Source organism: Genypterus blacodes, unplaced genomic scaffold (genome assembly GCF_046128005.1).
Source record: "Genypterus blacodes isolate CSIRO-AG114 ecotype Tasmania unplaced genomic scaffold, CSIRO-AGI_Gbla_v1 ptg000022l_1, whole genome shotgun sequence".
NCBI classification, from domain to species: domain Eukaryota; kingdom Metazoa; phylum Chordata; class Actinopteri; order Ophidiiformes; family Ophidiidae; genus Genypterus; species Genypterus blacodes.
The window spans coordinates 217,471-233,001 of NW_027466835.1; the positions used below are offsets into that span (position 1 = coordinate 217,471).

General features: G+C 41.7%; 1 protein-coding gene across 1 annotated transcript in view; it reads left to right on the forward strand.

The window, feature by feature from the left end:
- The window catches only part of mgat5b (alpha-1,6-mannosylglycoprotein 6-beta-N-acetylglucosaminyltransferase B), a 45,149-nt gene extending 40,678 nt beyond the window's left edge, over nt 1–4,471 (forward strand). Inside the window, exons 17-18 of the mRNA XM_076142988.1 lie at nt 2,989–3,260; nt 3,739–4,471. Coding sequence (XP_075999103.1) covers nt 2,989–3,260; nt 3,739–3,937 — 471 coding nt within the window. The 3' untranslated portion in view covers nt 3,938–4,471. The remainder of the gene's footprint in view (nt 1–2,988; nt 3,261–3,738) is intronic.
- The last annotated feature ends 11,060 nt before the right edge of the window (nt 4,472–15,531 follow it).

Below are 15,531 nucleotides of genomic sequence, written 5' to 3' on the forward strand. Positions count from 1 at the left end.
AAATGTAAGCGGCTTTTAGTACGAACCGACTGCGTGTGTTGAAACACAGAGAGACAAATGTCCGCAGGCCGGGAGAATCCCCCACATGAGTGTTAGAATGCCGCCTTATCTGGTGCAATATGCTGTAGTGCCTCTCCTGCTCTTCTGCTCTCTCTCTCTCTCTGCTGTGTCTGGTCGAGGGACAGACAAGCACACAACACTACTTCCTTTTCTATATGTGTCCTTGACTTGTAGTGAATTTCGGTCCTGCTTCATTCCTAACACTAACTCCTCCAATCAGATTAGGCCGCACTCTCTGCATTTCATCGTCTAAGTTAAGGTTTATCGGTCGGCCTCACAAACCCGTTGCACCTCAGTACATTTCAGTGATCTCATATGGTGTAGAGTTTGATTAAATCCAATTCCTTAGGCATTCATAGCTTTGGTGTTCTTTGGGACAGTTGGAATTCCCTCCTCATGCATCATTCAATGAATTAACTAAGATTGAGCTCATTCACTTGGTTTCTTCATCGCTTAGTCACTGTATGTATTTATTCTTCATGTACACTTCCTGAGGTCAGCTGTTATAGCCCGTCAAAGCACAGAGAGACTTTTAGCAACAGTGATGAAATAGAAAAAAAATACATGCAATACATAAACGTGAACACAGGATATGATGTTATTGTAGCCGTGCTGCTGAAATCCAACCAAACTCTCATCTGGGTATCTATATTTGATGTCCATTTGAGATGCACATACAACATCAGAGCACGCCAGCAGACAATCTCCATCATCTGGTGGATCAGGTTCTCTCTTTTCTCCCAAGTTTATTAAAGATGCTATCAGATGACTTAATGAGCGTGCGGTTATACATATTAGGAATCATATATCATAGATCATGTTCAATACTGAGATCAAAAGCATCGCGATCAGACAAATGATACACATCAGAGCTACATACAGCAATCTTTCTCTGTCCTTATCACATATGCATGAAGAATAATAACATCAGTGATCATTGCTTTTGCTTTGCTTTCACTTTGCACAAAGAGTTATGCAGTCTTATAAATGTCCACAAATTAGTATTGCCAAATGAACAGTGTCTTGGCTCACTAATATTGCTAAATGGTTTCTAATTTGCATGCCATATTAAACTGGCAAGATTTAATGCATTTTCTCACAGTTTTTGTGCTTATCACTGCCATAACACAGCTCGTCAGAAGTATTTGTCTTCAAACAGATCAGTGCATTATGCTATTGATGCCACTATCTCGCAGAACAAAAACATGCAAGAAGATGTGCAGAGTGATGAACTACATGCTACGTGCAGCACAACATTTTATGTAGACATTAAAATTATTCTCTGCTCCCTTCACCTTTTACCTGCTGTAGCTTTTGGATAAGTGCTGGTACTGAAGTTATCCAGTTTACCTCATTTTCCTGATGCTTCTTACACTCAGGGCAGCTCAGGCTAAACACAGAATATTACCTATTATAAACAATAACTGCTTATATTTACTCAGTATACCTGCTCTGTGCATTTGACACACTATCAAGCAGTTTGTGTACATACTGTGCCTGCCAAAGCAAAGAGCAGATCCTCAGCCAACTAAGCAGGGCACAGATCCAAATAGTACTTCTTTAAACGCCCCATTAAATAGTGTCTTTGTCTTCTTCCAACATGATGTATTTCCTGTTGAAACATAATGTCAGGGTTGTAAAATAAAATACCCATTGGTGAATCATTAATCTCTAAATATCTTTAAATTGATATTTAAATCTCTAATCTTTGGGTAACATTTGCTAGTTCCCTGGCATAATTAATAACAAATTCTTGGGACGAGTCAGTGTTACACTAAATATGCAGCACAATAAATAATGCTGGCAGAGAGGTGGACTTTGTCTGTCAGCTCTCAGTCCTGCTTCATGGGGAGTGTGTGTGAATATTTGTGTGTGTGTGTGTGTGTGTCATTGCAGCTCCACTATGAGACCATGAGAGATCAGATCAAAACTTTCCATTTAAATAAACTGACTAATCAACTGAGCAGAACACTCACTCACACACACACACACACACACACACACACACACACGCACACTCACACACAAACACAATTAGACACACACAATTAGACACACACACAAGTAGACACACAATTAGACATGTCAGCTAGTGTCACATATGTCATGTTGTGATTATACACTCACATCTGACTGACATCTCTCTGCTCTGACCCATTGTGATCTCCCCCCTGGCTTGGATGTATTCACTCTCCCAATGAGTACCTTCTCCTTTCTTCCCCCTCACTTTTCTTATACGCTCACTTTCCTGTCCACCCCTGCCTCCTCACCAAGCCGATGTGCTCTCATGATAGCTGAGTTCCCCCTTTGTGTTTGACTATTGCAATTTGAATGCCTCTTGTCGTGTCCCTGTCCTTCACTTCCAATTGACCCAATGAGCAGACCTGGTGTGTGTGTGTGTGTGTGTGTGTGTGTGTGTGTGTGTGTGTGTATGTGTGTGTGTGTGTGTGTGTGTGTGTGTGTGTTTGTGTCCTGGTTTGGATGAGGAGTGGTATATAAGTATAGGATGGATTCAGATATTGAAGGCTTCCTTATTGCTGCTGGGCCCAAGGAGTGTGTTTAATAAACGGCCATGGAGGCCAGAGGGAGATGTCAGAGAAATGTTATTACCTGGCTCTTATGAATAGCACCAGCTGGAGGAGGAATCTAATCATCTCTCTCACCAGGCTTAATTCTGCCCCCAAATCTCATTTGATACTTGGAAGCATAACTGCTCTCATATCATTGCCTGCAAGATTGACGAGGGCTTGTCAGTTCTGATAAGCACAGTGGCAATGGTTATTTTATTATGTTAGCAATCTGAAAGTTATATTTGGAGCTAAGAATTTGACACAGAAATTAGTTCACTTTTCTGTAGTTGTTGCTGCCAGGTAAAAGTGTTCTCTAATACTGGTTCTTTGCTGATTAGGGTGTTTTTGTCTCATACAGGACTTCTGTTCTCCTGAAGTTCCATTTCCTCCAGTGAACTCCTCAAGGAATTGGCCAGGTAGCCCACCCAGCCCTTTCATCCTGCTCCCAAACTCCACCACCCTAGCCTGGGCCTCCAACGCCGTCTCCTACGCATCCTGGCCACCGCTCAGTGCGCTGAGGCTTTTGGCTTCCCTGGAGGGCCAATCCTGTGTGGAGGCGTGCCAGGGTGCGGGGCTGATATGTGAGCCTGTCTTGTATCGGTTCATCAACATTAAAGAAGCCTTTGGCGCGTAAGATGCTTCTTTTTTGGGATCCTTATTAAGTTAGTCTTTTTCCCTGTACTGGAGAGGTAACTGAATACAGATACAGAGACAATGCTCGGATATGAACAAGTAATGCACTGTAAAAAGCTAATATTACCTGAATTGCAACAGTAATATTTCATTTGGTGTTATTTTTGACTTGCCGCATCTTTCTTTCATTATGCAAGTAGCTTTAATGTGTATAAGGTTTAAAATACATATATACAATATACACCAATACCTCACCAAACTACACACACACACTATAACGTGAATATTCAACAATAAGTAAGTGGGATAATCCTGGCTAGCCTCTGGCCTTCCTGTAACATTAGCATGTAATATTAATGTATTGTAATAAATGCATGAGAATAATAAGGCCATTTAAATCTATAAAGTAATAGCTATTGTAGTTTAATTCCAGGATCTGATGTTTACCAGTGTGTCCTCCCTCTGTGTTTCCCAGGCTGGATTTCCTGTGTGAGGGAGTGGAATCGGAGATGAACCACCTCTTCCCTGCCTTCTCAGCAGAACATGCTGAGTGTAGCCTGCAGCAAGACCCCCTGCTGTTCAGCTGTGCTGGTTCCAGTGCCAAATACCAGCGCCTCTGCCCCTGCAGGGACTATCGCCCGGGCCAGGTGGCGCTGTGCAGGGACTGCCTATGACCTCATGAGTAGAGCCTCCCAACAACAAAAAAAACAGGAGAGGCAGGCTCTCCACGCAGTTTCTCCCTGAAGTGGGTCAAGGAGATTCGGTGGTGAAGTAATGCATAACAAAACCCAATCACGATTCTACTCCCGTACCTCTTTTCTGGGACTGAGTGCCATGGTGCAAAATCTCACACTAAATGGCTGCCAAAGTAGACGATGTAGTGACACTACTCAGGGAACTGCATGATTATACTCCAGTTCTGGTGGGCTCAAAGCCGCTTCTCAGATTTAAGGTTTACACGGGCACATTAGGAGCCGAGTCTGTACTAAGGTTATTCTGAAATGTGTCTTTTGGATGAGTTAGAAATCACGAGCAATCGCGTAGGAAAGCCTTGACAAAAAAGTTGCAATGCTTGAATGAAACGTTTAAGTTCTCACAAGTGTGTTTACTCAGTGTTGTGTACATAATGACCATAGTGGAGTTTGGATATTTGTACTAGATGCACCCAAAGCCATTTAAATTATGTTGAGATGTACTATTTTAGATGTCCTGTAATGAATATATTTGTACATAAGTGTTGTTTAATAAAAGTATGAAATATTTCATCATTCTTTCATCGCACTTTATGATAGCTTATTAACTGCCTCCGAAAGTGGGAAGACAATTCAAATGTACGATGTCATTAATCTTTTAGGGTCAATTTCACAAAGCAAAGTGTGGGGGAAATATCCTAATTACTTCTTTCAGTCAGTGATTTATATGCAAACACTTCTGGCTCAGATTCATTAGTTTATAACTGCAGCCTGGAATATCGGATGACAATGGTGTTTTCAACAGTCTTCAGTCAACATTTCAGCATTCATGGCTCCCTGTGGTTTTAACTGCACTGTAGATATTTTTGTCCTATAATGTGCTTCAGCAGAGAATATACTGGATAATTAGTCGGGTCATTTGTAAATGAAGACACATTTCGTTAGCAGCAAAACTGTTTATGTAAATGAGAAGCATGCATGTCTCTATTGCACTTTATGCAGCTTATATACAGTAAACTAAGCTCCACAGAGATTAATGGACCTCATTATATTGTACGAGACCTCATCCAGTTATGCATAAGATAAGGACTTTGCTGTGACAAATGATAGTCCACATTTCTATTAAAAAGTCTTGTTTATGTTTTACTGTTGCTATTGAAACAAAGAATTCGCTGTAGCTTACCGACAAAGTGAAATGTACTGTTGCCCACTGAGGCAGCACAGCCATTACATTGTATATTGCAATATTTCCACAAGCATTTCCATTTTCTGAGTTGACAATGAAATATGGTTGCTGTTACCTGCCAGTACATCTGTGACATCTTGGCCGATAATCTGCTTTTAAAAGGCTAGTTTGTCAAGATGTGCTGTGACAAACTGGTTCAGAATGTCACATCATAGGAGACATAAATTGGTACTACCACCAGTGTGTGGATCAATTTTATTTGATGCTTAAATAAGCACCCTAGAATTTTAGATTAATCCTTTTGATGTATTCCTTGCAGATATTCATGTATTATGACTCTTGTAGTTTGAATGAACAACAAAATCCAAACAAGCGACTCAAACTTAGGTCTTTATTGAAGAACATCATTGTAGAGCAACACAGAATTATTCGCTGTGAGACAAACTAAACTCTGTGTGAGTACATTTGCATGTTACCTGTGCTTATAATAACTTACAGACTGGTCGTTCCTCTGTGTGCATGTGTGTGAGTGTGTTTATAAGGCAACTCACACTTCTCAGTGTGAGTGGATTTATGCTATTAGAACAGCTGTATTATCACAGAATCTACTTTTCCCAGAAGGTAACAGAGAGCGCACCTGTCACATCCTGTGGGAAAGAGAAGTGGAAGTTGAACTGAAGTGTTCATAGACAGTGCAGATATACTGTATGTCTAAAGGGAAAGGCGAGCCCTCCAGCGTCACCTGCAATACTAACTGAAGCCACAGCAGACTTAAATCTCAGTGGAGTGAACCCAGGAAGCTTCTTGGCAGAGATTATTCTCATGCAAAAACAGTCTCATTACTCACATCATGCACAATCAAACTTTCCAGGTGTGTTTACTTTGTAATTTGTCATTCACTTTTGTCTCTTCCTTGGTTTTGTTACCATGGGCCTCATGAATAGAATTGTGGCTAGAGTTGGAAATTCCCTGCTATTTCAGATTACCTTTACATAATGACTTTATAATATACACAGGATAGCTGCTATGTCACTAAAGTCATTATTGTCTGAGGTGCTGCTCCACTGAAGCAGAAAGCCTTCCTTAAGATAAGGGGAATTTAATGAGACGTCCTTAAAAGACAGAGTTGGAATCTTCCACTTTTGAAATAATGACAGCGCTAAGTGTCTCACAGAATTATAGAAAGACCATTTCACAATGTGCTCATTTTGCCTCTCATCTATAATCCCCAAAACTAATATTCAACCTCCACTTGATCTCCTCAAACTAGAATATATGAGAGAGCAGAGAGGGCAACATAATCAGTTTTGGTCTGAAACTCTCCCTTCTTTTGTAACGAGAATTCGGATGCAGAATGTATTGTAAGAATGAACTTTTCATCTGCTCAAATCTTATGACATTATGAAATCACATATGGAGAATCCGGCAGAGTCTGATAACAGCTTACACCCACCATCATTTACGTCAAAAACATCCAAAGTATATTCTTTTTGAGCAGAATGTGAATGTTTGAGGTCATTAGCTGCCATTTTTTGCAGTATATAAAGTTGATGAGCGTGCAGTTGCATGGTTACATTGCATACCTCGGGAGTATGTACACTATATTTAATTAACTGCAAAGAAACAACAAAAAAATTACATATTGCTTGGATACTCTGCCAGGCTCATAACTTATCTATCACCCTCCACCTGATATTTTTTCCCCTTCAACAACTGTAACATCATACAGGATGTCATTATAGGGGTGCTAGGGTGGTCCCATCCATGTCTCCACCTGCTGTAATTTGGGGGAAAAAACAGACAAGATCAGATAAGATAAGATAAGATAAGTTAAGATAAGATAAGATAAGAGACCTCACTGCTTTGAGTCTCTTTTCAATGTTTTGACTGCAAGCTATTTCTTCTGTCTGCAGTAATTGTAGCAGCAGCCATGCACACACACACGCAGCCATGTGTGTGTGTTTCGAAAGCGTATAAGCAGACAGTGGCCGTGATACAGCATGATTCATTGTGAGGAAGGCCACCTTTTCTACACCGAGAGGTCACACACACACAAACAAGGATTAATCTCTGTTTTCCACACACTGCGGATATCTTCATCCCTCCTCTCCCACTCATCCTCCTCTCCTCACCGGCTCCCCATCTGCTCCTTTATCTATTCTCTGGAACTCCTTATCTTCCCTTGTCTCCTCTCCCTGCTTTGTTTCTCTATAGTGTGTTCTAGTGCTCCTCTATTTCCTCATCATGTCTTTCTGAAATTCTCACTCTTCTTTTCTCGTCATTCTTTGCCTCAAGTATTTGAGTATTGCCTCAAGTATTTGAGGCAAAGAATACATCACTTATACTACTGCTTCTCTCCAACTGCCTTTTCCCCCATACTACCAGCTCTGATAAAGCTACATTAGGGAATGGACTATAATATATAAAATAATCCTCATAATACTCAACAGGGGTATAGCGACAGAATTTACAAATAGCTGTAAAACTGGTATTATTTATAATGACAGAATCGTTGAAATCGGGAGGAGAAAATGTTAATCTCTCTCTCCTTCTACCTCCTAATGACTCTTCTCAGTCCCCATCCTTTCTCTTTGTTTCCAGCTTCTTAATTACATATGAAAACAAACACATACAGTTCGGAGACAGCTGCTAAAGATAACAGATGAATTCAGCTGTGACGCAGCATACATGTCATTAGATTTCTTCTGGTCCATTGTGGAAATGAATTGGCTTGGTTCAACCCCGAAATTCAACAATGTATATCCGTTACATCTGACTGAAGAGATTAAACAGAGATTAAACATCAGCAATCATTATTGTTTATATTTCTACTGCACTCAGGAGTGTAACCTCATCCATGTCTGTGTGAACCTGTTTTAGTGTGACTGGATGTGCAGCACCTGATTAAACACCACACTCACGGAGAACTCTACTCATGCACGATTGGCTGCTCTTCATCTTCCCTGTTAAATCAGCCTCATTTAAACTGAACCAGCAACCGTCCTAATGCATTCATGCTATTTGTGTGTTTATTGCCTTGCTTGCCTTTTTTGTACCTCTGTATCATCCCAATGGAATTTCCTATTGCACAAGAGAGGGAATCTCTCTTGGAATTGCCTTACCTGAGGTTTCTTCCTTTTTTCCTTATACATTTAGGTTTTCTCTGGAGTTTTTCCTAGAGAGCTCTGGGCGGGGTCGGGAATTTTCCTGATGTTGTGGGTCTGTAAAACCCTCTGAGACATTATGTGCGATATTGGGCAATACCAATTAAATTGACGTGACTTGACTTGACTTGGCAAGAATGCATGAGGTGTCTGGAGAATCGACTCACAGAGGTTTGTGTGCATCGCTACACACCCAATAAATACCGCTGCCGGTCCCTTAGCACTCATTAGCATTCACTAAGTAGCCTTCACTGCCATGTCAGTCAGCCCAAATACACTGGTTCATAGTAAACACTAATACTGTTTCTGTACTCCTGGGCTAAATAATTTAAAACACACAGAGGATTATGGCACACAGAGGGCTGCAAAGACAAAACACCAGCTGTGTCCTCCAAATTCTGCCACACGGTCACCTGTGAATTGGGTCAGACCTTGAAGATCACTGTAGAAATGCAGACAGTGGAGGATTCAACCCCTGAACTGAGGCAACTTTCATCACAAGTTTATTAATTGCTCCTAGAATAACCGGATCCATCCATCAGTAACACATTGGCATCCATGTCATGCACTGCCACTGTGTGGATTGATACATGCTTGGACAAGGACACATAAATCCAAATTCTGCACTGTAACAAATGCTAATGTGAGGCTGAAATAACGCTGACTCGGCTGCAGGAATCAGTTTTGATGTGGCTTTTATAGCTGCGGATGGATTTTATCCCCACTTGTTTAGCCTTGGTGGAGGTATGAACAACACTGAGTAACCATTAAAGCTGCACTGAAAGCTTTTTTGAGCACATCTGGGGTGTTGTTGTGTTGTGTTCACCTTCAGCACCATTCAGCCTTCCTGTGCAGCGTGATAACGTCTTCTCAGGGACGATCTTTTGTTTTGCTCTGCTCTGTTGGTATTGTGTTTGCAGCCTGTCCCTATAAGCCTGAAAGCAGAAAACTGAAAAGGAAAGCTTTTCCTTTTTTGTTTGATTTCTTAAATCAACGGCAATTTAGAGAAATAAAAACAACTAATAGAAAACAGACCTGCCCAATGTAAGAAATCTAAAGGGATGACTTACTGAAAAACTAAATATTTCATGGAAACTATTTCTAGAATCAGGCTCTGCTGTAGCTTACATTTGCTTCACATCGAAACAACTGCAACTGATGTTATGGCCTCCAGGCAGCGTCTCATCCTGCAGGATATTCTACCTGCACTCCATTAAGATGCAAATACTCACATTAGACCGATGTTTAACTACTGTACGTCTTCATTAATGTAATATGTGCTGTTGCGAAGTGGCTATGGCGAGTCAAGAAGCTATTCAGTCATCCTAAATTACATTCATCCACATCCATGGCTCCCACCACCAGCTGGCAGGTCCGGCTGTATCATCCAGGCTGCATCTGTCACCGCTGTCTCACATGTTCGGCCTCTGAGTCTGCTGGAATAATGAATCTGTTCAGTTTCACATGCGGTACGCTGGACATAGAAAATCCATCGTCTATAGTCTTCCTCGGGTGTCTTGGAGTGAAAGCGTGGGACTGGGTGTCCGCAGTGCAGCTAGGTGACTGCACACCGTCACTCCTGGGAGGATCCTGGTTCTTTATAGACAGTCCATCTGCCCCGGTGACCCTGCTGTCTGAGTGAGCTGTCAAGATGTCTGAGAGTAATGGAAGTGACGACGAAGAAAAGAGATGACAGGAATGGAGAATGGGGGCTGCAGAGATAGATAAATCAGACTCAGACATGCCAGAGAGATCAGAAACTGAAATTAAGCGTGTATAAACAGTGAGGTCATCTTAGGGCAACTTTGAAAGGATCCTCTATAAACACAATGCCATGGTGATGAAAGGACAGAGTGCTGAAATGAGAAACAGAAAAACTCTTTGCTACATCAACATTGAAAGTCCTTGATGCACTTTTTGCGGGAAGATCGAAGGGGTTAAGTTTGACAGCCAGACAGATTTGGTTGTTCAGGTTCTTAGACTATATAAAGTAAAAGCTGCATTTATAATTGTATAGCAATTCAACCTTCCATCCTGAAAACCGTGTGGATGTTTGGACTTAAAGCTGTTGCTGGCTTCGTTTGGCTTTAGGCGAGACAGTGACAGGGATTGTGGTGTGCAGAACAAAAGGTTGCCTTCCTATGGTGAATGAAGCCTGGAGCGGAGGAAGTCGGATTGCTGCAAAATCCAACACCTGAGCCCTTTATGCCACCGTCATAGGAGGCAAACTGACCGGGGAGTGTTGACAATCTACGTGTGACTGCCTCCCTCTTCTGTGCTTGCTGTGACGATCAAAATTATTCTTTATTCCCTTTAGCTGCTTGATGGCAGTAAAGTGTACACATTTCTACAGCAGTTTCCCCCTGCAAAACTCTATAAAGCTCAGAAATGACACTTTTTTGCCAGACTTGTTTTGTGCAAATCCCATCACAGAACATCCTTAAGCTCTAAATGGCTTTGATCCAAAACACACATCACATGTAGTAACTCATTGAGGCGTTTACCCATGATTAAACATATTCCCTCTCCCAGAAATGCTTCACATCAGCACCTGAGCTCAGTGTTTGCATGCAAAAGACGTCGTTTGATAAATGATTCAACACTTGGTTAATCAATTCCCCTGACGTCCTTGTTGTTGCTGTGGATTCATCCATAACTAAATTGAAGGTTATATAATGGGATGAAATCTGTCTAGGATGCAACCTTAAGTCACTTCAGATACCTCCCAGTTTTTCTAATGACGATTGCTTCTTTCTGTATGAGAACTAATTACTTTGGTTGCTATCTGAGATTGCTCCAGCGATCTGCATGGTGCGTCAGCTATGGTGAGAAATTGAATACAAAAAGCTGCAGGAGTTACTTTTTCCAATTACCTAAACCACACAAGCAAGATATTCCATACCGGCTGACAATGTAATTACATGGAATTGTTTTCTTATCCCGCAGATCCTCATAATGGTTAAGTAATTAATCCTTTTGTGCCGCAGTGGACGGCTCTGTGTGTGTGTGTGGTTGGTGACGTGGTACTGTCACATCTCAATAAAATAATCTCCGGCTTTGATCTACGTTAATTGATCTCATTTCAGCTAGTTAAGTTCTCCCTTGCTCTGATGGACACAGCTGTTGCTCGGCTTGCTAGTGCCTGCTAATTACACGCCACTGCTAATGGCCGACATGGCATGGGCTTATAGCAAGACCGATGCGTCTCTGTGCAACGGATGATTGGTGTTTGGGTCCTCTCGCTCTCTCTACTCTACTGTGGAGAGACAGGCGGAAAAAAGTAAAGCAGAAGCCAAACTCTGCCCCGAAACCTTCTCAACACACTGTTTATACAGAGGGAGTACATATTGATACAGTGTGTGAGCAGATTTCCTATGCAATATTCTGCATTCAAAATGGCAGCTGTATGCAGAGAGAGTAGGCAGACAGTAAACAGCAAGCAGCCGTAGCAGGCGGGCCGTGACAGCTTTTACTTTCCACTTTTACTCAGAGCTCCGTGTGAGAAAGTGTGAGTTCAGAAAAGTGATAATAAGAGCAGATCTGACATAGTAGTGTTAAGCAACTCCAGTTTCAAATCCAGAAGATGGGCAGATGAAAAACAAAGGGCGTGATCCTGCAGCTTGTGATACATAGAGGGTTGTCCTGCATCCCTGCCTTCTTCTTCTGCATATTCTGTGGGGGTTTGAGAGCTTTAACCTTGAGTTGAAGGTAAATACGACATACATTGGTTTTTCCTCTCACAGCTGATGATGGCTAATGCTTTCCATCTTTACTCCCAGACCAGACGATGACTTCTCCTGTGTTCAACTTCTGTTTGCCAGCACCTCCAGTCCATCTGGCACCTCACATTGTAGTGCTTCACCTCACTCATTGCTTGAAGACGATGTCCCAGCTTGGCAGATGCGCACGTTCCAGCCTCCAACTCCAATCTGCTCTCTTGGCATCAGGAGCAGGTCAGTTGTTGTGGTGACTAAGTCCTCTCAGTCATTGGTCCAGACACCCGGCTTGCTTCCTTCCTGTTGTCAGTTAAGGCTTCTTCCCATGTAGTTGTAGTTTCCATTCCAAAATACTTTTAATATCCTGACTTGGGACAGGCAAGGGACCACAACCAGACACGGACAAGGATTGCTCCATTGAGTGTGGACCCGCTCATAAGGCACAATTTGTAAGGAAAAAGTAGTCCTTTATTAACAAATAATAGTCCAAGGAACAAAGAAGGGAAATGCAAATGCAGGTTATCCAGAAACACGTCAGGGCGCATCACGATATAAAATACTAAATTATTGAAGAAAGATAATCCAGGCCACAGGGCAAACACAGTCCAAACCTCAAAATGCAAGTCCAACTAAAAATGTCCAAAAAAATTTCCCACAAAAAAAATGCTGGCAGGAAACAGGAACAACTGAAGTATCCAAAATAACAACGGTTGCTTTAAGAGACGAAGAATAAAAGTAAGATAAATCCCAAACGCTGAGATGAACAACATACCCAGGCTGCAGCAGTATATCAGACTGTGGAGTGGACAGAATCACAGAGAGCACTTGAATGATCGTTTGTTTTTGTTTTCATTCATCTAATTTATGTGCTAGACTATTTACTTGTGACTGATGACCGGCTGAAAGCATGCAAGCATGATTTGTTCATCTGACAATTTCGGAATTTATTAGCAGACAAGGATGGCCTCAATCCATCAATACACTATTGACTGGCACAAAATGGAATGTTCACACCCCTTAAGGGTGCAGTGACTGTGTGCTGGCAGTGCAGGCAAAAGAAGATCACCCCTCCATAACGCATTAGCAGTGGGCTTTCAAACTGAACAACCTCGGCAACCCACTATGACACATCAAGTCTCAAAATCGACTGTGAATGATGCAGCAAGAGGCGCCTACAAGTGACTCCGCCTTTGAATCCCCTGATTGGTTGCATCTTTCAGCGACTCTACAGGCTCCTCCTCCGTCTCATTTGAATAGGAAAGGCCAACTGGAAGCGTACTGTACATCATGATGATTGATTCCTCTGCATGTTGTGGGAGGAGTGATTTATCATGTTGTGCCTCAGAGTCTCACAATCTGTCTTGATATCACAAAACCAGCACATTATGGATTTACTAATTAGCGATGCTGGGGAAAATCATTACACCTGGACTGAATCTGGCTGCCAACTTTGTAGATACCACATTCTTTTTTCTTTTGGCAACCATAGATGCGTATCTTCAACACACCCACACAGTGCTGTTACACAATCACACACACCTGTCAGCGCTGCCAGGTATTGTTTTTTTATAGGCATGCAGTATTAGTTCAGGGTTAATACAGTTGCCTTGGTGGAGGAAGCATCTGTTCTTGTCACCTGGCTACGTTTTCCGGGCCAGGGTCCCATATGTGGGGTGGCTGCTTGGCCCACTCGGCCTCTTTTCGGTTGTGTGTCTGATCTCTGCTGCCTCCCTCATCCAACAGCTGAATCTGCTGCTCTCAGATGTAATTATTTTACCTCTCCTCCAGTCCGTAACCCAGTTTTCCTCCTTACAGTGATCTGTCATGACTAATTCCAACTTTTCATCCTCGTCTTGATGTCTACGCTCTCCAAGAGTCTCTTTTATTTCTCAGAGAGGCTTGGGATTTCATAAATCACATCACATTTCTTCCCTGTTTCAATTTCATCCTTAAGGCTTTCTGGATGCTGGTGTAGTTTGATGTTGGGTTTAACAGGAGCGCCGATGTGATGTTTTCCATTACCCTCCGTATGTTCTCTGTAATGCCTCAGTTATGGGAAATTGTATCTGTGCTATTTCTCCAAGGACTGGGGGTTTTGCTCTTTGTATTGTCCTAATACTGACCTGAAAAAACACCCTACAGTAATCTTACCACCTCCAAACCAAATACACAATCATATTCCTCTTCCTGCTGTCAGTCTGCCCCTTCATGTCTACAATGTCAGTATATTTATCTATAGCTGACATGGCTCTGTGGCACACACACTACTCCCTATGATTTTGGCACAAAAAGAATAAGCTGAGTAAAAATATTCATTTTGTGTGGGTTTGTTTTACTTCTCTTCTCTTAAATAAAGCGAGTAAAAGTATGGCACTAAGACACAGGGTTAGTCTGAGGGGGTGGAAGAGACCACATGAGGACATTATTTCCGACTTTAAGCCAAGAATATCGCTACCATTGCATTTACACTGCATCGTTTGAATTAACATGGTTAAATTAATTTTTTCCCATTCCAATAAGAGAGCCAATAAGAAAATCCCTGAGGTTATGCAGCTCACATTGCTTCTGCTTAATACATCTTTCTCTGTATATGGAAAATTACACGGTTCTCCTTTGCATTTAGGGACACGTTGTATAACAGGTTTTATATTCATGTGTGCGTTTTTTGCCAATATATGTCACAAGACTCGTTTTGTGAAATTATATTTGGAGGATATATCTTTTATTTTCACTAACATACAGTATACACTTTGTAAATGATGAGCCGTTGCTTTCTCTGTCTGTAGTGTTTGGTAATGAACTGAGGACCTCAAGTGGACAGAAAGAGAACCACATGCCTGCAAACTGGATCTGATAGATTCAGTATTCCAGTTGATGTTGTCGTTGTCCTACAACCGACAACCTTCCCTTTCCCAACCCCATCTCCCTATGTGGAGTTTGACCTTTGTGCCCTTGTCATCATCATCATCATCATCATTATCTGATGAACATTAACATGAGTATTATATGTGGTATAAGATGTAGACCAGGTACAATAAGTAACAGGTATATGTACAATATTGTGCCTGTTACATTGTTCCTTCCTTAATAATCTCACGGGTGCCACAGAGAGAGAAAGTGCACACATTAGCAGCCTGATGGAGGTCTACACTCATCAAAGCTCATTTGAAAACCAATCAAGCAGTCAGTGCTGATGTTCTACAGTCACCTCATTGTAATTATCTGAAACATGCCTGTAGCCCTGAACTGCCAGTCAGTCTCTTTCTTTGTTCCTGTTTCTTCCATTTGCCTCTAGCAACACCGATCACAGATTACATCTATTCACATGAGCTCTCTTACAAAGGGTGTTTGTGTGATTTGTCATATAGGAACTGACAATAAGACATCTGGCTTAAATCCAACAAAAAAAGGCAAATGAAATCTCTCTCTCCATCTGTATGTTTCCACTGGTAGAATTAGCACTAATGAGCAAATACAAATCAACATGTCAGCATCCTTTATCAGAGTTGT